Source organism: Panicum virgatum, chromosome 2K (assembly GCF_016808335.1).
Source record: "Panicum virgatum strain AP13 chromosome 2K, P.virgatum_v5, whole genome shotgun sequence".
In the NCBI taxonomy this organism is placed as follows: domain Eukaryota; kingdom Viridiplantae; phylum Streptophyta; class Magnoliopsida; order Poales; family Poaceae; genus Panicum; species Panicum virgatum.
Window position 1 is genome coordinate 15,967,811 of NC_053137.1, and position 22,922 is coordinate 15,990,732.

Genomic DNA, 22,922 nt, shown 5'->3' on the forward strand with positions numbered 1-22,922 from the left:
TAAATGGAGCCTTAGTGCAATGCTGCCTCATTAAAAACCTTCCTAGGTAAAAACTCACACCTCGTGAGAAAACCCTAGGAAGGAAAAGAGTACAGCCAGCTCCTTAGTTCATAGTTCATTGTTCATAGTCCATGTCATAGTTCATTACAGTTACAGATACATGAATAGATATTAGATAGCCAGAATGTAAAGAGAGATTGAAGTTCAAGCTCTTTTGCCTCTTGAACTAGATGGTTCAATTGCTGGGCCCTTGTCTTTCTTCCTAGCAGCAGCATCAGGTCCATTGCCTCCTTCTTGCTCCTTTCGCTTGGTACCAGGTGATGTTTCTTCCTCATTGTCCAGGTACATAGCTTCAAAGGCTGCTTCAAGGTCCTTTGTTTCCTTCTCTACAGTGTGCTGCTTGTGCAAGTCCGCCAACTCCCAGTCCTTGATGCATGAGAGGACCTCCACCATGTCTGGTGTTAGCCGCCGCCACCGCTCCTCGAGGACCCTGCTAGCTAAGCTGAAAGTGGATTCTGAAGAAATAGTAGACACTGGGACAGTCAAAACATCCTTAGCAAGTATAGATAAGATAGGATAAGTCTGATTATGGCGCTGCCACCAGTTTAGAATGTTGAAATCAGGTCCAAACTTAACCTCAATGTCACTATCAAGGTAAGAAGAGAGCTCAGATAGACCTGAACTAGCTGATGTACCTGCACCATTACCAGGATTACCTGCAAAAGCTTCCTCATCACCATATATATATCATCCCAGGCCTAAGTTCCCATACCAGAAACAGCTGGCAGTGTTGAAGTCCTCAAGCAAGCATCACCAAACTTGAACTCATAAACTTGAAACATCTTAGTTAACTTGCAACGAATAGATGATGGGTATCTAGCATAATCTTGACCATTAAGAACACTTAACTTCTGCAATACTTTGATAAGGAACTAAATGCTTAAGCATCAGATAAGTAGAGTTCCATCTCACATCCATGTCAACTCCAAACTTACGAGGGCGGACACCAACACTCAAGCAATACTGTTTATAAGAAGCAATACGTTGATTGGAAGAATTCAAGAATGTAATAGCAGTCCTAAAATCTTCAAGATATGGTTTCAAATGTTTCAGGCAACTCTTAACAATCAAATTGATGATATGGCAAGCACAGCGCTGATGCAAGAATACAGCTGCTAGATCATCTTCAATCCTAGCAGGTTTAGGCATCAAACTACCAATGTAACCAGAGAATATAGGTTTTAGAACATCTATAGCAATTTTGTTAGATGAAGCATTGTCAAGCACAATAGCAAAGATTTTATCAGTAATACCATAGTCACTTGCAACCATTTCAACACGCTCAGCAATGTTAACACCTGTATGAGCCACTTCTATAGGTTTTAGATCAAGTAACCTCTTTTCTAAACACCAATCAGGGTTAACAAAGTGAGCAACAACAGAGATGTAGTCCTCTTTAGCTTTACCAGACCAAATGTCAGATGTAAGAGCAACAGATGAAACAGAGTTTTTCAGGACATCAGTAAGCTGTTCAACACGGTTATTATAAAGGCCAATCAAGTCTCTAGCAGTAGTTTGCCTAGAGGACTTCACAAACCTAGAGTTATGAGCATTGGTAATGTAGTCCTGAAAAGCATCAGATTCACCAAAGCAAAGCGGCAGGTCTAGCCTAGCAATCAAACGGCAAAGCTCTGTTCTAGCAACAGAAGGAGAGTACTCCCAGTGCACAAAAGAACCATCAGCATTAAACTTAAGCATAGACTGAGTTCTACCGTGTCTATCCTTTTCCTTCTTAGCAGGGCAAAGATCTAGGTGACGGCGCAAGTGCCCAGTACCAGAAGAGGATTTAGCAGACAAGGTATTCTTGCAGTGGTGGCATATGGCAGATACACGAACTTCCTTACCTCCCTGGATCTCAGTCACCTCCTCAAAGTCTAGCCAGACTTTGGAGGATGGTCCCCTCCTCCTGGTGCGGGTACCAAATGCACTCGCCGCGGCCGTGCCAGTCGGGCTCGTGGATCCGGTGCGCGTGCCCGTCCCCGTCCCCGCACCAGCGCCATCCACTTAGATGGCAGCATCTGCACTGCTACCCAGGATGAAGCGCCGGGCATCCTCGGCCTCGTTCTGCGCCTCAAGCTCCCGCTCCACCTCGTCGGCCTCGGCCTCGGCGGCAGCATAGTAGTCATCGTCCATGGCATCATCTTCCATGGACATGGCCGTCTCCTCAGCCGGCGTATCCGGCTCCCTCACGGCCACGCGGCACCGGATCTATGGAAGAAGACCCATAGCCAACGACCTGCAACACAAGAGAAAGAAGAAGAACATAGAGGTTAGGGTTACTGATTTAGGGTTAGGGTTCGAGACCACCGGCGGCGAGGGAAAACGACGAGCGGAGCTTGGCACAGAACTTGACCAGATCGAGGTTAGGGTTAGGGTTACGGAGGCAGCGAGAGAGGAGGAGAGGGAAGAGGATAGAGCGAGGAGGGAGAGAGAGGGTAGAGGATCAGAAGGCGTCGATGGCGGCTCGGCGGCGTCCGTCTCCACTCTCCGGCGAATGGCTAGGGTTACGGTGGGTGAGTCGAGGCGAGCGAGGGAGACTGTGGGTGGCTCTGCTGCGGAGGAGGGGATGGCCGAATGGCTAGAGTTACGGGGGAGGGGAGGGGTGGGTATATATACCGAGCCGATGCCGGGCCGGCCACATTTACCGGGCCGTGCTCGGGCCGTCACCGTGGGCCGACCTGCCGGCCCAAGCACGGCACGGACCTCGTGCCGGGCCGGCACGGGCACGCCGCCTGCCGTGCCGGGCCGTGCTCGGGCCGTGCCTTGCTGTGCCGGGCCACGAGCTGCCCGGCGGGCCGGCCCGAAATGGACATGTATAATCTCATAAAAAAAAGGGAAACAAAGTAATAAAGAAATGTATTCGCCGCCAGCTAGTGCATATATGCTCGCGCGTCGTTAGCAACTCCCAGCGTGCACATGTAGGGAAACGGGTAGGCTACGCTAGCACCACTACCGCATATACCCAAGACGCTTGCAAGTAGAAGATCATAGATCGTTACCACTAGACGCGCAGCACAGCGGAAGAAGTCGCGCGTCGATGTAGAGGAAGTAGTCGATCACGTCCCACGAACCGAGCTCCTCGTACTTGATCCCAGCAGCCGATCAGCGCAGCAGTCGCAGCAGCGCCTCCACGGAGTCCACACATACGGGGATGAAACGCCGGGCGTCGGTGTGCCAGCACCGCACGCACGGCAAGGGCGGCGGCCGAGAGAGAGAGGGAGGGGCGGCGGCTAGGGAAGTGGCGCAGCTCAGGGTTTCGCCCCCTAGCCCTTCCCTCGTATATATAGGGCGTACTAATGGGCTTCTACAAAATGCACCACTACATACAGTGAGAAACAATGGCAATCTCAGGTCTAAGGATCCAGTAGGTATAACACTCAAAAACAACTGATGGCACATACAAAATAACAATCCCAACATTATCTTGGAGTGGGTCAATCCAACACCATGTTCACCAACATGTGTCCACATCATTAATCTGATATCTCCATATCCATGATCCGTGAAACATGATCATCAATTAATGCATGTGCTAGTCTCAACGTCGTTGTTGTCCCACACAACGACATAAACTAGGGATAATTTAGAATCATATCATTGTCAACAAAGAGTTTCACGAACAAGTCACATACTTGATAATCAATGTAAAAATAATCATCCATGGAACAAATAACAATTATTTATCATTACATAAACATACTCATGACACAAAATCTCCCACGCACACTAGAATCACTGATGTAAGTATCTAATACCCATAGATCTCATGTGCGCCTCATGCTTTGGTTGTGGGAGAGGCTTCGTCAACGGATCAGCAACGTTTGAATCCGTGTGCACCTTGCAAACCTTCACATCACCTCTCTCAACAAAGTTACAGATGAGGTGATACTTCCGCAGTATATGTCTGGACTTCTTAGTTGTTCTAGGCTCCTTTGCTAGTGCAACGGCACCACTATTATCACAATAGAGGTCCATTGGACTGGACGCACTAGGAACAACACCCAAGTCAGAAACAAACTTTCTGATCCAAACAGCTTCTTTTGCAGCTTCGGAAGCTGCAATATACTCTGCTTATGTCGTCGAATCAGCCACCGTATCTTGCTTGGAACTCTTCCAGCTCACTGCCCCACCATTGAGGCAGAAAACAAAACCGGATTGCGATTTGGAGTCATCTTTGTCTGTTTGAAAACTAGCATCGGTGTAACCCTTTACAAGGAGCTCATCTTCGCCTCCAAATATTAGGAACATATCCTTAGTTCTTCTCAAGTACTTAAGGATACTCTTTACAATTGTCCAGTGAGCTTCACCGAAATCTGACTGATACCTGCTCGTAACACTTAGAGCAAAGGAAACATCTGGGCGCGTGCAAAGCATAGCATACATGATCGACCCTATGGCTGAAGCATAAGGAATCGTACTCATCCTCTTTTGCTCATCAGGTGTCGTAGCACACTGACTCTTGCTTAGAGTAATGCCATGTGACATTGGCAAGAAACCTTTCTTGGAATCTTGCATATTGAACCGATTCAATATCTTGTCAATGTACGTGTCTTGGCTTAATCCAATTAGCCTTTTTGATCTATCTCTATAGATCCTAATACCCAGAATATAAGCCGCCTCTCCTAAATCCTTCATCGAAAAACTCTTTTTCAATGAGGTTTTAACGGCTTCAAGCATTGGAATATCATTTCCGATCAGTAATATGTCATCCACATATAGGACCAGAAACACAAGTGCGCTCCCACTAGCCTTTTTGTAAACACAAGGTTCATCTTCATTCTTGATGAAGCCAAACCCTTTGACTACTTCATCAAAACGAATATTCCAACTCCGAGATGCTTGCTTCAATCCATAGATGGACCTCTGAAGCTTACATATTTTCCCAGTATTTTTAGGATCGACAAAACCTTCAGGCTGTGTCATATACACATCCTCACTTAGATGTCCATTAAGGAAAGCGGGTTTGACATCCATTTGCCATATCTCATAGTCATAATATGTGGCAATTGCTAGGAGAATCCGAACAGACTTTAGCATTGCGACGGGCGAAAAGGATTCCTCATAGTCAACACCTTGAATTTGTCGGAAACCTTTCGCCACCAATCGTGCCTTATAGATGTGAACATTTCCATCCATGTCTAATTTTTTCTTAAAAATCCACTTACAGTCGATAGGTCTCACACTGTCAATTTGATCGACCAAGTTCCAAACTTGATTATCATGCATGGATTTTAACTCGGATTCCATGGCTTCAAGCCATTTGTCGGAGTCGGGTCCCATCATTGCTTCTTTGTAGGTCAAGGGCTCATCATTTTCCATCAATAATATGTGGCGCTCCTCCGTAATAAGGAGGTTGAGCTTGTCAGTAGTGCGACGTACCCTTATAGACCTTCGTGGGGCTGGTGCCTCAACTACGGGTTGTGCAACATCTTGCACATCCCGTGGATGTTCAGTGGTTGCTGAAACAGTTTCGGGTGTTTCCTAAATTTCTTCAAGTTGCACCTTACTCCCACTAAATCCTTTTGAGAGAAACTCCTTTTCTAAGAAAACACCATTGCGAGAGACAAACACTTTGCCTTCCGCCTTATTGTAAAAATAATATCCTTTGGTTTCCCTAGGATACCCCACAAAAAAGCATTTGTCTGACTTTGGAGTGAGCTTATCTGACATCAAACGTTTGACATAAGCCTCACATCCCCAAACTTTGAGAAAAGATAATCCGGGATGCTTCCCAGTCCATATCTCATATGGTGTCTTCTCAACAGACTTACTTGGAACCCTATTCAGTGTGAACGCAGCAGTTTCAAGAGCATAACCCCAAAATGACAATGGAAGATCAGCTTGGCTCATCATGGACCTAACCATGTCCAACAAGGTTCGGTTCCTCCGTTCGGATACCCCATTCCATTGAGGCGTTCCGGGCGAAGTTAGCTGCGGAATAATTCCACATTGCTTCAAATGATCACCAAATTCAAGGCTCAAATATTCTCCTCCACGATCAGATCGCAGAAATTTAATTGTCTTGCCTAATTGATTTTGTACTTAATTCTGAAATTCTTTGAACTTTTCAAACGATTCAGACTTGTGCCTCATTAAGTAGATATAGCCATATCTACTAAAATCATCAGTGAAAGTAATAAAGTACTGAAAACCACCTCTGGCTATTGAGCTCATTGGTCCACATACATCCGTATGTACAAGTTCCAACAAGTCACTCGCCCTCTCACTCTAACCAGTGAAAGGCGCTTTGGTCATCTTTCCAAGCAAACAAGACTCACATGTGTCAAATGATTCAAAATCAAATGAGCTTAACAATCCATCTTTATGGAGTTGTTCAATGCGCTTCTCATTTATATGACCTAAGCGACAATGCCAAATAAAAGTGGGATTCAAATCATTTGGTCTAAGCCTCTTAGTATTAATGTTACAGACAGATTTATCCTCAAGATCAAGAACATATAATCCATTCACCAATGGACAATGAGCATAAAAAATACCATTGCAAAAAATAGAACAATGTTTGTTCTCTATTACAATCTTAAAATCACCAACTTCTTCCAAACATGAAGAAGAAATAATGTTCTTGCTCAAAGCAGGAATGCAATAACAATTATTTAATTCCAAAACTAATCCGGAGGGTAGAGACAAGTGGTAGGTGCCGACCGCCAACACCGCAACCTTTGCGCCATTGCCGACACGAACGTCCAACTCGCCTCTTGCAAATCTTCTAGTCTCACTTAGACCCTGCAATGATTTGCAAGTGTGAATCATCAATCCAGTATCAAATACCCATGATTCACTAGAAGATAATGCAATATTTATTTCTATAACATTTATACCTGAAGTGGAAGTCTCACTTCCCTTCTTCTTCTTCTTTTCTTCCAAGTACTTCTTGCAGTTTCTAGACCAATGTCCCTTTTCATGACAGTGGAAGCATTCATCCTCAGAAGTAGGGCCAGATTTGGCCTTAGGTGCTGGCTTTAACTTAGAGCCCGAGGACTCACCACCGGAACTCTTTTCCTTGCCTTTACCTTTGGGATTAGGAGGCGTCCAACGCTTCCTCTTTTTGTTCCCCTTCTGAATCATCATCACATGATTGGGATTCTTCTTAATGCTCTCCTCTGCTGTCTTTAGCATCCCATGCAACTCACTCAATGTTTTATCCAAGCCATTCATCTGAAAGTTCATGATAAAAGGCTCATAGCTCGTCGGGAGCGACTGGAGAATAACATCAGTAGCCAAGTCTTGGTGAAGTTCAGAACCAAGTCTGTCCAAAGTCTCAATGTAACCAATCATTTTGATCACATGAGGACTGACCGGGCTACCTTCTGCCAGCTTGCACGCAAACAAGGACTTTGAGACATTGAACCTCTCAGTCCTGGCTTGGTTCTGAAACATCCCACGCAGCCCCTCGATCATGGTATGAGCATCCGCATGCTCATACTGCTTCTGCAGATCAGGGGACATGGTGGCGAGCATCAGACAGCCGACATCAAGTGAGTCATTGCAGTGCTTCTCATAAGCTCTGCGATCAGCAGCAGTTGCATTGTCAGGGAGATCATCAGGATATGGCTGCTCAAGAACATACTCCTTTTTCTCTTGCCTGAGAACAATTCTCAGGTTGCGGTACCAATCAATAAAGTTTGTTCCATTCAACTTTTCTTTCTCAAGAACAGAACGCAAATTAAAAGCGGAATTGTTACTGGCAGACATGATCTACAACATTAAAGTAAAGTAAGATTTCAGCACTAAGTTTATGTAAAGACTTTCATTAACTGATTTAACAAAAGACAACCTACTATATCAAAGTCATCTTCCCTCTAATGACATATAGTGGTTCAAGATCCATAATCACTAAAATTCTAGTGAGCTTTAGCATCACGGCTAGAAAAGTAGTGATACAGGTAAGTAACAAATTACTAATCACATCTCTATGCGACTCTTGTTTGTTGGGTGGCATCCAATGCCCCGGCCCCAACCCTATGCCTTAAAGCCCAAAACTGTTTTGATAGCTTTGCTGAGTAAACCAATACTATGCTTGTGAATGTCCGACATCCACCCTATACAAAAGTGATAGCTGAGGGTACTCTACTTTGGTAAACCTACCACACAACGATCAAAATTTATAGGTGCAGCTATTGGTAAAAGGCATCAAAAACTCAACCTTTTCTGAGGGAAGCTATTCTATCATGATTAAAGCATCCACCATATGTAAAAGCATGAAAGAATAGTATGACAGGAAAATAAACATCACAGGCATATAATCATATTATATTGTGAATAGTGTGGCCTCTTGCATCACAATGGGCTCCATCGCTATGGCTCCAAGGTGACCTCCATTGCCATCCGTCCTGTCTTGTGGTGATCATCATCGCCATCATGATTGAAGCCTCCATGAAAAGATACTAAGCTACTACATCTAATAGCTAGTGAAATAATTACATGAGGATTCAAACATCACAAGTCGACACGCAGGTCGTTATACAATAATGGTGCAACCTCAACCCGGTTGTGTTAACTTGCGACACGCAGGCCGCACAAATCATCACATACATCATCACATGACATTGAGGCCATACCATTCACATCACACCCTGAAAAAACAAGTTAGGCGTACGACGTGTTCTACCAAAGTAGCGCTTGGGAAGCCGCTGCAGCGAGAAAGCAACGGCGGTCCGGCCCGAAATGGACATGTATAATCTCATAAAAAAAGGGAAACAAAGTAATAAAGAAATGTATTCGCCGCCAGTTAGTGCATATATGCTCGCGCGTCGTTAGCAACTCCCAGCGTGCACATGTAGGGAAACGGGTAGGCTATGCTAGCACCACTACCGCATATACCCAAGACGCTTGCGAGTAGAAGATCATAGATCGTTACCACTAGACGCGCAGCGCAGCGGAAGAAGTCGCGCGTCGATGTAGAGGAAGTAGTCGATCACGTCCCACGAACCGAGCTCCTCGTACTTGATCCCAGCAGCCGATCAGCGCAGCAGTCGCAGCAGCGCCTCCACGGAGTCCACACATACGGGGATGAAACGCCGGGCGTCGGTGTGCTAGCACCGCACGCACGGCAAGGGCGGCGGCCGAGAGAGAGAGGGAGGGGCGGCGGCTAGGGAGGTGGCGCAGCTCAGGGTTTCGCCCCCTAGCCCTTCCCTTGTATATATAGGGCGTACTAATGGGCTTCTATCTCATAGGCCTATTAGTAACCCTAATCCATGTTGGATCAATATCCTTTTGGGCCTTTAAACCGTATTGTGATGATGGACTCTTGGTCATATCACCAACAATCACCAACAGCACATTCGTCGGCAGCACGTCCCAGTGAACGCTCGCCCGTTAGCGTAAGTCACCAATGTATAACCAAGGAACATCTTGTGATGGCTTTAGGGTGAGGAAATCTTGTAGAAAAGATTCTTTTTCTGGGTCCTCCGATGGCCCATAAACCACGTCAGCAGGAAGCAAGTGTTAGCAAGTTTGGAGGTGATGTTTGCAGTGATGGAGCATTGGCCAAAGGAAGACATCAAACAGGTCCTTGTCCCAAGCAAGCAAAATACCTCCCTTTGCCCCCTTCAGCTGGCAGAAAGAAGGAATTATTGAGTCGCTGTGCCAGAGTTTCCAACGCCAAAACATCAGTAACCTGCTGAAGTTTGGTTTCTTGCAGGCAGATCAAAATTGCTCCATGGTCTTGCAAAAGAAGCCTAGCTGTTTCTCTTCTCGCTGGGCAGTTCAAGCCTCGCACGTTCCACCGTAGCAATTTCAGATTACTGTCACTCACTGGGTAACCAAAAGACACCACCATTCTCAGCACATACAGAAATCAATTATCAATTACTGAAAACAAGAGGTAAACCACCCTGAAACATACCGAGGTGAGAGAGGCAGAGAGCCAACCACCACCACCAACAAGCTCAAAATAAGGCTATCTCGGAAACGGTCCACAATCACGACAGAAACAACAACAAACACCTATCATCTTGACCGACAGAGTGTCGGCCCTTGCTGGTGGGTCTACAGCTAACATGAATCTCTGAGCAGACAACTAAGAAACTGGTAAAACAGATCAACAGATTCCAGTTCTGCCGCTGCTTCCTCCTCTTCTCGAGTCGCCATGGCAGCAGAGGTCGCCGCCTTGTTACCCAGCTTAGCAGCCGAGCCGGACGAGGACTTCGATTTCTTTCATGAGAGAAAAAGGAAACACAGCTCGATATTGCAATTCTCAAGTGAAGTACTGGATCTGGATGAAGTTGGGCGCGGCGCCGGAAATTCGGCTCAGATTATCTCTCAGCTATTTACCCTTTCCCGTAGTACCCATTTCTTCTGAACCCCGAGCGCACGACGACGCGGTCCACGCGCCTGCTGATCCACTCGGCCGGCGCCGGCGCCGGCGCCGCCCCCACACGGGGACATCGATCAGCCCGACAGCACGCCGCCGGCGAGGTGCTCGTACGCCGCGTCCCGCCGCGCGCGGGCGCTTGCGCCGGCAACGTTGCCGCTGGTCCCGGCCCGGGCGCGCGCCGGCGGCTTAGCGCGGCGGGCCTCCTCCTCCTCGTCGCCGGCGGCGGCGTCCCTGCGCGGGACCTCGGCGCGGCACGTGGGGCAGGTGCCGCGGATCCCGAGCCACGGCGCGATGCAGCGGTCGTGGTACCAGTGCGCGCACGGCAGCCGCACCACGGCGTCCGCCGCCGCGATCTCCTCGGTGCACACCGCGCACACCGTGCCGGCCACGCCCGCGGGCGCCCGCACCGCCGGCGGCGCTGAAACGGCCGGCGCCGGCGCCGGCGCCGGCGCCTCCGCAAGGCGGGCGGGAGGAGGGTCGACGGGGAAGGACTCCTCGTCGACGTAGTCCACGACCATTGGGTCCCGCCCGAGGATGGACGCGAGGAGGTACCTCGCCGTGATCCAGTCGCCGTCGTCGTCCATGACGCGCGAGAGGAATCGAATCGCTTCTCACAAAGATCTGAGCAGAGAGAGGGAGGGAGAGATGCAGAGAGGGGAGAGTCGAAGCAGGTGTTGAAAGGAGCATTAAATAGGGAGTGCATTGTTCTTTATCTCTTTCTTTATTGAGGGATAAGGAAAGCTGCTGTTCTCACTGGCTCTTTGCAATCAAGCTTAATTATCTTCAATTCCTTAGTTCCACACTGCAATCCACAGTTTTTTACGAGGGAAGAAACAAAACCAAAACCACTAATAAGTTGAGAGGGAGTCGTCTCTAGATACTACTAGTGCTTAGCAGTTGATATGAATATGGCACATCAAAAGACTACTTATTCGGTTCCAGATTATTAGTTGCTATAGTTTTTCTAGATTCATAATAAGTTTTGCTGTACATCTAGATATATGTTATGTTTTAAATTATTAGTTGTTATAGTTTTTAAATTCATAAGTTTTGTTGTACATCTAGATATATATTATGTGTAGTACATAACAAAATGTATATATTTAAAAAATTAAAACAACTAATAATTTAGGGTGGAAGAAATAGTATAAGAAACTGTTTTACTATGCTATAATGACATAGGCAATCGTCTGCGGTCCAATTCATCTGCACAGTTCTTTCTTAAATGTGATTGCAGATGACAATGTTGACACCTAGTACTTTGTATTCACCTATTGCCCATGATAAGATAAACCATGGGTTCACGTCTGCTGAATGCATCCTGTTTGTGCACGTTGTTAATACGAAAAGAAACACCTTATTAAGAGCCTGTTTGATTCTCTTGTGCTAAAGTCCCGGTTGTTAATACTAGATGTTGACATCTAGTATTGCTAAAAGGCTAATGGGTGCTATGCTTTAATCCTAATTTTTTTAACCCACCTGTTTAGATCACCAAGAGCTAAATTAAAAAAATGCTAAAAGGTGAAGGCTAAACTTTAACCCCACGCAAGCAATCATGTCCGAAGAAAGAAATATCGAATGAAACGACCAGCCAGAGCTGCAGAAGCAATCATTTTGTTTATTTGCAGTGACACTGACACTGTCAGGGATACAAGATATGGATGGGCTCACCTGACGCACCAGGCATGGCACGCAGCAGCACATCGATTTGGGAAATACACAGGCGGATGGTGTGAAACAGCGCCGCAATTACGTGGGCTGAGGGATCCACGGTCATGATAAGGCTCATCCGCAAGAGGCACGCGGAATAAGTCGGAGTGGGAAAACGTCATCTTTAATATTTTCTTTTTTTGTTATATATATATATATATATATCTACTGCTCTATGTATGTATACTATAAAGTAAAAAACTTTTAGAAATATTTCTACCAGGTCCAACATACCTATTACATTGTGAACCCACCTACCAGAAGTAAATCCATAAAATCACGAGTTTGAGAATATTTATACCTAAAAAGCAATATTTTTATCACCGCCTGCGGTACCTGCGGCCAGCGGGCCCAGTATTCTGGTCAAAAAAATTTGTATACATAGTATATTTCTGAAGTATATGGAAAAAAGTGAAAAATGGCCAACATATCAGCACAACATCAGTTTTTTTTAAGAGGAAGCACAACATCAGTTAAGCATAGAGATGGCAGCGGATCGGGTTCGGTGCGGGTATCCGCGGGTTACGGTTTTTCGGGTTTCGGGTTTGGTGTTGGTTTTTCGCCCACGGTTTTCAGGTTCGGGTTTGGGTTTGGTTTCGGGTTCGGTTCGGGTTTTGGTTTTCACCCGTGGATATCCAATGGATATCCGAAATAAATTATTTGGAATTAAAACTCATGTTTTATAATATGTTAATGATAATTTGTTTACATAGACTATTAAATTTATTGAAAGTTGAGTCATGAAAATATTTATTATTTGTTGCCTCTTGTTTATACATGTGAATATGTGTATATTTATCTGCGGGTATCCATTCGGGTTTCGGGTTTCGGGTATCCGCGGGTTTGGTTTTGGTGATGGATTTCCACCCGAATCGGTTTCGGGTTCAGGTTTGGGTTTCGATTTCGGGTTTCAGTTTTGGGTGCACGGAGACTCCACCCGATCCGAACCCGACCCGTTGCCATTCTTAGTTAAGCAACCCACCTCCCCAACTAACAGCCCACGTTGCCCCCTCCCCGGCACCCGGCCCACCCCCGCCTCCGCCTGTGCACACTGCCGTAGGGCTGAACCCTGAATTTTTTTAATTTTTATATTATTTTATTTCCGATTTGTCAAAAATATATATACCGAATTTTTTTTTGCAAAAATGTCATCCTGCCGCCAGTTCAACCGGCGGAATGAAGGTACCGCCGGATGAACCGGCGGCAGGTGCACTGCAGAAAGCATACCGCCGGTTCATCCGGCGAAAAAAGGGTAATCCACGCGGGCACTGTAGCGAATTACCGCCTATTCAAACGGTGGTACTGTAGCGATTTACTGTAACATATTTTCAAAAAATTATAACAAATTCATATGGATTCGGATGGTGATAAAATTTATACGAAAATTATAGACCTCGACGACATCTACAACTTTGTAATTCAAATTTTTTTCATTTGGAATCATTCTGGTGTTTAAATAATCGACACAACATTTAGATCTAAAAAATCAGATCTAAACAAGTCGTGCTGCTCATCGGAAGTGCACCGGGAATTTTTTATCTAAACAACGCTAGACTTGTTGTAATTATAAAGTTGTTTAGATCTGATTCCCGGTGCACTCCCGATGAGCAGCACGACTTGTTTAGATCTGATTTTTTAGATCTAAATGTTGTGTCGATTATTTAAACACCAGAATGATTCCAAATGAAAAAAGTTTGAATTACAAAGTTGTAGATCTCGTCGAGGTCTATAATTTTCGTATAAATTTTATCACCATCCGAATCCATATGAATTTGTTATAATTTTTTGAAAATATGATACAGTAAATCGCTACAGTACCACCGTTTGAATAGGCGGTAAGTCGCTACAGTGCCCGCAGGGATCGCTACAGTACCCTTCTCGCCGGATGAACCGGCGGTATGCTTTCTGCAGTGCACCTGCCGCCGGTTCATCCGGCGGTACCTTCATTCCGCCGGTTGAACTGGCGGCGGGATGACATTTTTACAACTAAAAAAAATCGGCATATATTTTTGACAAATCAGAAATAAAATAATATAAAAATTAAAAAAAGTCCTGAACCCTGACCAGCAGTGAAGGCCGGCTGACTGAGGGGCAAGACTAACTGAGGTTAGTGGAAATTTTAAATTTATCCATTTTTCTCTGAAAACTATCATTGCAATTTACAAAATTAATGAACAATTCATAACAATGCAGTATGACAATGAGGAAAGTACTTTTGAATGTCAATTGCTTGTAATATGTAGGTTTGAACCATGAATCACAAAAAAATTGCACTATTAAAATTTTGAATACCCATCTCTCAAATCCTGGGTCGTGGCCTGCCGCACTGCCACCACACAAGACGCATCCGCCTCCGCCTCCGCCTCCGCCTCCTCTCCATTCTTGTGCCCATGTGCCTAGGGTGCCTCCACGACCACCTACCGGCAGAGCTAAAATTTAGAAGTTAACGGTGATTAAAAAGAAAAATTTTCAATACAAAAATGCCAATGGTCCGCGGTGCAACAAAACCATTCTAATTAAAGGTGTTCCATGCACTAAAAAGAAATTACAATTATCAATCATTTCTCATGTGTCCATAACTAAATCCCCTTTGACAAAAGTATCTGCACCGGAACGATTAGTTTTATGCTTCAACAAGTAGCAAACTAAATAGAATGCACCTAACTCCACAAAGATTTCAAATCACTGTGTTGTTATTTATTTTACAACTCCAAAATCCATGTTAAAAGAACATACACAGATTAAAACTAAATATTAATAGGTATTATGCAAGCAAATCAGAAATTGAGAGGTGAGGCTCCATCACCAATGGTGCTAGTGCTAGTGCTAGCCAGATGGCTGATGCTCGATTCAACTAGGGCCTGCTGTTGGCCTGCTACCTCGCCCTAATGTTCTTGGTAGGTACTCTCTCTCCGTTTTAAAATATAGGTTGTTTTGATTTTTTTAAATTTATATATTTTGCTATGTATCTAGATATATGTTGTACAAAAAGAGTACTTAGGTGTTGCCGGCCTGGGAGAGGGGTGGGGCCGTGGGGGTGCTGCCGAGTGGGAGAGATGTCAGCCTCTTGGGTAATGCTGTACCAGAGCGTTGGGCTGAGTTATAAGTTTAAAACTGAAAACCAGAGATTTTGACCAATATATATAAGGGTGTATATACTTAGTTTTTTTGGTAAAATAGTTTGGTATTTCAAGAAATACCATGCATCAATGCTGGCTCTGCCCCTGTTTAGAGCCGCCACAGCCTTCGCTGGGAAGGTGGTCTTATAGGTGTCAACATCGTCTCCTAATAATGTGTCTAAGGTGGCAATGAGATGATAGAATCAGCAAATTGTATCTTACTATTACTAATTGGAGACTTCTTCGAAACCTCCACATGAAGCCGCCTAGAATTCTAGGCGGGCACTCTAAAAAAGTGGAGAAGTTCTAATAATTCTTACAAAAATTAAAAACATATTAACAACAATCTGAGAGCTCTAATTATAATAGTCATTAGATCTATTATCTTTTCTAATACCTATGTCATAATTAAAATAGACTAAAATAACTCCCTAAATATATATGTATCTATTTAAATTACTCACATATACTATTATAAATAAATCTAAAGTAACCCCCATATTCGTGTAAATTATCCATTTATATTATTATAAAAATAATGCAAATAACCACCTAAATTTGCATATGGAGCCTAATAAAAGGATTAAGGATGATTAGCCAAGCTCAACACAGACAGTTGACATGTGGAGCCTCAAGCTCTCAAACGAGGCCCTCTCATCACCGATTTCCTGCCTCGCGGCGCCGACGAAGCGCAGCAGCCGGAACGGCCGCTTCTCCGCGGCTTCTCCCAGCTCCGACCGGCAATGTGCGAAGAGCTCCGCCACCGCGCATTGGCTCCCAAACTCCTTGGCCACCACCCGGCCGTCGGGCAGCCGGACCCTCAGCTTGCAGACCTTCGCCGCCGTCGCCGCCGGCTGCTGACCCGTAGGCACCTCCGCCACCGCTGTGGCGACAGGCTCAGCTGGCTTTCTCACCGCCGCTGGCTGTTCTCGTCGGGCCTGGCCTGGAGGCGGCGCCACCGCCACGGCGGCCTCAGCCGGTTTCCTCACCGTCGGAGCGGTGGTTGTCGCCGGCTTTTGATTGGTCTGCGCGCCGGGTGTTGCGCCGGGTTTCTTGGCTCCGACGACGGGCATGGCCGGCGCCTTGTCCGTGTAGGGCCCCATGGCCACGAGGAAGTCGTTGGGGTCGGCGCCGTGCAGCCGGTCCACGGCCTGGCCGGTGACCGGGTCGACGACGACGACGACGGGGAGCCGGTCGCGGGGGACCTTGTAGTAGCCGAGCACCTTCTCGGCCTCCTCCCGCTCGCCGCCGCGCGCGTCGGCGTCGGCCTGCCAGAGCACGAAGCTGCCCCGGACCCACTGGGCCACCATGTCGCTCCCCCACACGTCGCGGTTCTGCACGAGCGACGCGAACTCGAGGCCCCGCTGCACGTTCACCAGCAGCCACCTCGCCCGCCGCGCCGCGTGCGCCATGGCGTCGTGGAAGACGCCCTTGTACGTCAGCTCGCGCGGCGCCTGGAACAGGCCCTCCACGGTCCTGCGGCTGTTCGCCGGCCGCGGCGGCGGCGGCGCCTCGTAGACCACCATGTCGCCGTCGTCGTCGTCGGAGGAGGAGGAGGAGATGTTCTCGCGGAATCGGGGGCCGTCCTCTTTCTTCCCGCCGCCGCCGTCAGGGGCGGGAACATTGCCGCGATCAAGGCGGCGGCGGCCGCTGTCGTTAGCCTGCACCTGCTTCTTGTCGCCGTCGGAGTCGGAGGAGATGTGCTCAAGCAATCGGCAGCTGCTGCTGTCGCTAGCTCGCACTTTCTTGTCGCCGTCGGAGGAGATATCTTCAGGCAAGCGGCGGCGGAGGGTACTGTTGCTGCCGTCCTCCTCCTTGTCACTATCAGAGGTGGGATCTTTGGGATTGAGGCGGCGGCGGCGGCGGAGGCTCCTGTTGTTGGCTTCCGCCTTCTCCTCGCTATCAGAGTTGTCACGGGATCGACGGCGGCGGCGGCTGCTTTTGCGGCCGCCGCCCGCCTCCTCCCTGCCGCTACGAGAGGGGCCATCGTCCTCACGGACGCGGCGGCGTTTCTTCTCGCCGCGGCTGTTCTCACCGCCGCCAGCCTCCCTGTCTCGACGTCGTCGTCGGCGGCGGCGGCGGCTGCTCTTGCTGCCGCCGCCACCTCTCGCCTCGCCGTCCCGCCTCTTAGACTTAGACACCGCCTTCGGAGAGGAACAGGACGGGGGCGACCTCTCGCGCGCGCGGCGCTCGGAGCGGGCCGCCGGGGCCGGAGCTGGCGCGTCGTCGCCGTCCGTGTCGGACGAGACCTCCTCCACCCGCGACGGCGGCGGCGGCGAGCGGCGGCTCCCCGACGACCCCGCCTCGACGTTGAAGAAGCGGCTGACGGCCCGGCCGAGGTGGCCCCCGCAGCTGGCGAGGCGGCGGAAGGAGTCGTCGTAGCCGCAGCCGGTGGCGTCCATGAAGGCCGCGAGGGTCTCGTCGGCCATTGCCTGGGGACGGCGGCGAGGCCGCGGCGGATCGGAGGAGTAGCGGCCACGGAACGGGGCGCGCGCGGCGGCTGTCCTTATAGAGGAGCCCGCAGCCCGAGTCGGTTCCGAGTCCAACTACTCCCTGGCCGATTTGCCTTCCTGATACGAAGAAATTCATCTTGATTGCTTCGGTTTTTATTTTTATCTTTTTCCCCGGATGGTCACGAGATCTTGTGTTGCTTTCCGTTGTCCGGACGTCGGGCCTAGTATAGGACGGTAACAGCCCAGTAAAACTCTAGCTGCAAGATGTTGCATGCAACATTTTCAACGTGACGAATTCCGCAGTTACAATGTCAGACAAATCACATTGAAACATCACGACGTCATGAATTCGTAGTTGCAACATCGCATAAATCACAAATTGCAATGTCACAAAATCACATTTGAAACATCACAAAAATATGTCACAACATCTCACAAATAGACTAAAAATCCCAAATTATGGCTGCAATACCACGAAATCATGACTGCAACATGGCTAAATCATGTTTGCAGCATCACTTCCTTCGCCTTCGCTTGTCGGTTGTGGCGAGGACGGCGGCAGGGAGGAGGGAAGCTCCCCCCCCCGTGGCGGCGGGGCGGAGCTGGTGGTGGCGCGGCCTGGCAAAGAAGGCGTCGAGCGTGGGCTCCGCAGTGGCTTCCATGGCCTGCCTGGGCGTCAAGCACAGCGAGAAAAAACCGTCGAGCTCTAGATCGCCGACTGTGCCGTGCCCCCCCCCCTCTCGAGAACTCACTGCGTGGGCTGAGGAGGAGCACGAAGCGCCGGATGGCGCAGGAGATGACAGCTTGGTTGGGGACGGCCTGGGCGGGAGCTGCAGGATGACGAGTGGCTTGGGCTGGAGAAGGCCGATTGGGAGGCGAGGGGGTCGGCGACGGCGAGGAGCTCATCGACGTCGGAAGAGGAGCGGGACAGACTCCATGGCCCGCTCTGCGAAGCGCTTGCAGCCAACGAGGCCCGCGCCATGGGAGCTTGCAGCCGGAAGAGCTCAGTGTGGGCGTGACAATGGCGGCCTCCGCCCCCTCGACTAGTCCCAATGGGGAGAGAGGACGAACGGAGAGAGAGGAATGGAAAACGGCATGAGCTTTTGCTACTGCGATGGGAGAAGGTAGCGATGGGGAGAAGATAAGATACACTTGGACAAGAGGAGCCCACGATGCGTCCGATTTTTTCAGCCCCGTCAGACACCCTATAGGAAGCACTAGGTAAATTGCGCGCTCCACCGCGCCATTTTCGATGGAGCTCAACGTTCTCAGCTATTTTGCCTTTAGAGACATTCCATCGAACACGTTACCTGCATGGGCATGGCAGCCAGCTTGGACAATGGACGCCGTTGCCTTGCTTCATTACGGGACTCCAGCTCGACGCTGATCCCATGCTTTGCAGGAGGGCGCGTGCAGCTGCACTGCCGCCAGCCGCCGGCCCATGGAGAGGGAGTTCGAGGGGCTCACACGCCGCCACCCCTTGCGGCCTCCTGCAAAGCCAGTGGACACAATCTCCCTGCTCGGAGCCGGATGGCCACGCCACCGCGTCTCTACGCCACCGCACCACGCACGACTCCGCGGAGCCCCCTGCGTGGTGCGCAGGCCGGACGCGCCTATCGACTCGTGCTCGGCCAAGCCATCGCCTGCGGGGCTGCGCGGCAGCGAGGAGGAGGCATCAGTGTGAAAGGTTTGAGGAAGAAGGAAGGGGGCAGGTAGGCTCGTTCCCCGTGCCCCGCTGGCCACTGCTCATGCGAGCTTGGTCCCCGCCGCGGGCTGCTCCTGCGAGCTTGGTCCCCGCCGCGGGCTGCTCCCTGCATGCACCGGGTCCCGCGGCTCCCCGCCGGCTCCGGGACCGGCGGATATGGGAGAAGCGGCAGTGGATCCAGGGAGTGGAGGGAGGTGCGCGGCGCGGCGTGAGCTCAAGGACCGGAGTGGCGCGTCGAGGCGGTGATGTCTCCTGGACGGGAAGCGGCCACGTGCGTGAACCGGCGTGGACCAATTCCAGGGCCGGCTGTAGAGAAAATGGTCTCTCATGCCATATTTCAATATAATATTTTGGTGATTGATATAGACAACACAACACTTGGACTAATATGATTGTTAAGATGCCACTCTCAGGCTTTTAGGTTCAAGTGATGACAAAGAGAAGATAGGCATAGCTAGGGCCGCCCCTATGGTGGTTCCGCTAATCGATTAGCGGACGGGGGTCGAGGGGGAGCCGCCCCTCGCGGGTCTCAGGGCAGCGCCCTAAAACCTCTTCGGTCCAAAGGATGAAGAATTGAAGAGACCGTGAAGAAAACCAAGTCAAAGAAATCAAGACAGAGATACTTTAGTATCACCGGTTAAACCGATGCTGAAAAAATCATATACGTCGGTGCATTGACTTGGAGCAAACCAGGAAGTTTTAGTATCACCGGTTTAACCGACGTTAGGGAAGTTGAATACATCGGTGCAATGAACCCAGAAGCTAAGGCAAAGTCTATACACCAGATGAACCGATGTTAGGGAAGTTGAATACGTCGGTGCAATGGACCCAGACGCTGAGGCAAAGTCTATACACCGGATGAACCGACGATTGGGTCTTGGTGAACGTCGGTGCAGTTGTCCAGAGAGTTTGTTTTTCAGAGTTCACAGGACAACTACACTCACCGGTTAAACCGACGCAGCATCGGTTGATTACCCGTACACGTAACGGCTAGTTTTTGAGGCGGGCAGTTTAGTATCACCGGTTGAACCGACGATGACTTTTGGAGGTGCGTCGGATTAACCGGCGTTAAGTGTTTTTCTGTCAGCTTTTCTCCAACGGCTATATTTGCTTGGGCTGCCTATATATACCCCCAGGGCCGGGTCATTTGAGGTTGCTCGAGTTGCTGAAGCATACTACACTTGAAGAACACCTCCAACCACCATAGAGCTTCATTGTACATCATATAGACTTAAGCACACTTGTGAGAGTGCTTAATGCTTGTAATAGGGATTAGTTGTTGCGAGAGCTCCCTTGAGAGAAGTCTTGCTGCGGCAAGCATCTTGTGTACTCGTCGTGTGACCCTCCGACTTGATGTGGAGAGGCAACGACACTTTGTGCGGGGAAGGAGACCTCTCTTGGTGAGAAGCTCTAATAGTGAAGACGGTGCCGTTGGTGACGCTTCGAGAGAGACAGTGGCAGTGGCCTTGTCTTGGTGACTTGGGGTCACTTAGCCTTTGCTTGGCGGGAGCCTCGATGGTGAACGCAAGATGGTGATCAAGCGAAGAGACTTGGCATCACACTTGTTCGTGTTGGACAAGTGGCCGTGGATGTAGTGAGGGACTTGGTGTCCTAACCGAACCACGTTAAATCGTGTGTCTTGGTGTCTTCATGGGAGTTTGCATATTCTCTCCCATACCTCTTTACTTATCGTATTACGTTTCCGCATTTACTCTATCTTGTGTACATTTTCTTTCCTAGTTAGTTTGATTAGGATTGGCTATATGTTGCAAGTCTTTTAAGGGTAAGTAGAGAGTAGCATAGATAAACCTTAGTCATAACTAATATGTGTAGGACGTGTTAGGTTTATCTTATGCAAATAGATTGAGCTCTAGGATAGAAAGCGATTAGCGATCCTATTCACCCCCTCCCCCTCTAGGGTCGGACACCCCGGTGATCCTTACACCGGCGTCGGGCTGTCCACCGAGACAGGTGTCAGCTTAAGGTTTCTCCGGTTGTTCTCAGACCTTCCCTTCCACGGTGCATAGGGGTAAGAGTATCCGGTTTCGTTTATCCCTAGTAAGTATGTACTTGAGTTGCCATTTTTTTTAGAAAACCTGAGTTGCCAACTTGCCATCTCAGCTTACATCCGGACGATATCTATACATGTAAATTGCAATCCAGTTATAGATGGCTAAACGTGCAGCTCGGCATGTCACTAACACTATTCGGCGCAACATTACTCGACACTAAGCCTTAGTCATGCTATATCGTGCCGGTGCTGCGTGCCAGCTCCTTGGCCTAGGCACGAGTAGGCCGCCATGTTGTGCCGGCCCGCCGCTCAGTGGCCTCCACTGCCGCTGCATCGCTTTTGCTGAAGGTTAGGTTTGTGAGGGCTGGCAGGCTAGCTGTTTGAGAGACTAGGGTTTGAGAGAGGTGAAAGGTATATATACGAGTGGTTGTCAGATGAACCCGTGCTAGCACCGTGCCAGCCGTCAGTCATGTCGTGCTCATGCTGGCACTGCGTGCTGGGATTTCAGCCCACGCACTACACTACGGTCGTGCCGTGCTGGCACTGGTACTAACTTCACCATGTCGGGTCATAGCTTTGGTGCGTCCCACCCCAACTAACTAGTGCTTGACTTGACTTCCCCCCGCGCCCTATCCAATGAATAAGGAGAAGGACGGCCTATCCCGGCACACATGTTTTGGCCTTGCTTGTGTGTCCATAACTCAAAATAGGTGACCTAACGACCGCCGCGGGAAAACTCTTCTCTCTCTGGTCTCACTTCGAGTCATTCTAGAAGTAAATAAAGGAAATGCTTACTACGGCACTGTCAGACAACCGACGGAGTGGGAGCCACATTCGCTGGTCTCGACTAAAGGTTCGATGGGTTTACATCCTGATCCGCTATGCACGTTATGCGGACGACTTCCTTGTAGCTATCAAGAGCCCCATCGCCACTACTTTCACGGTTTGCCGGTGAGCGGAGCCTGATTCTATATATTATTTGTGGATTATTAAAGAATAGAATCTATCTTTTTCTTAAAATCATAGTGGGAATCCTATTACCGATACCTAAACGTTTTCTTTGTCGAAACAGAAGAAAGGAGGGAAATTGGATAACCGACGACACGAGTTTTCCATTCAACATTCCGCTTCGCTCCACTGTTAGATAGGCAATTCAATAGTTACCGATGAAAGGAGTTCCCCTTCTCTTGGCCAATTGCCGTTCTGCTTCAATAAGTCATGACCTTTCTTGTCGTGTTTTTAGTCCCATCTTCTATGCAGCCCTTCTGACACGGCCCATTTGGCCATCTATAAATTATGTATTCCAGTCCGATGCCTACGATATTCCAACAGAATCTGGATTTTTTAAAAAACTTGGATTTTAAAATTTATGGACACAGTTCATAGTGTCCTAGTATCGGGATTGGCCTGGGGCACACTAGCATGAATGCATGATGGGTGCCGTCAACCGTCATGGTTGTTCGGGTCAAGGTTGCCATGACCAGCGCCGTGAAGGATGGCGAGAAGAGTAGGGAGGTTCAGTGACATG

General features: G+C 48.8%; 2 protein-coding genes across 2 annotated transcripts; both read right to left on the reverse strand.

Annotated features, from left to right (window-relative positions):
* Positions 1–9,869: 9,869 nt before the first annotated feature.
* LOC120668822 (E3 ubiquitin-protein ligase RNF181-like) lies at positions 9,870–11,129 on the reverse strand. The gene has a single exon (XM_039948616.1). It carries the CDS (start codon positions 10,978–10,980, stop codon positions 10,471–10,473), a length of 510 nt encoding a protein of 169 aa, XP_039804550.1. The 5' UTR covers positions 10,981–11,129; the 3' UTR covers positions 9,870–10,470.
* A 4,610-nt stretch (positions 11,130–15,739) lies between these two features.
* LOC120695942 (splicing factor, arginine/serine-rich 19-like) lies at positions 15,740–17,757 on the reverse strand. The gene has a single exon (XM_039979139.1). The coding sequence runs from the start codon at positions 17,652–17,654 to the stop codon at positions 15,819–15,821; it is 1,836 nt and encodes a 611-aa protein (XP_039835073.1). The 5' UTR covers positions 17,655–17,757; the 3' UTR covers positions 15,740–15,818.
* Between the last annotated feature and the right edge of the window lie 5,165 nt (positions 17,758–22,922).

Excerpts from the sequence above, each read along its gene's own strand:
- LOC120668822 (XM_039948616.1), bottom strand. The coding sequence starts at position 10,980 with ATGGACGACGACGGCGACTGGATCACGGCGAGGTACCTCCTCGCGTCC.
- LOC120695942 (XM_039979139.1), bottom strand. The coding sequence starts at position 17,654 with ATGGCCGACGAGACCCTCGCGGCCTTCATGGACGCCACCGGCTGCGGC.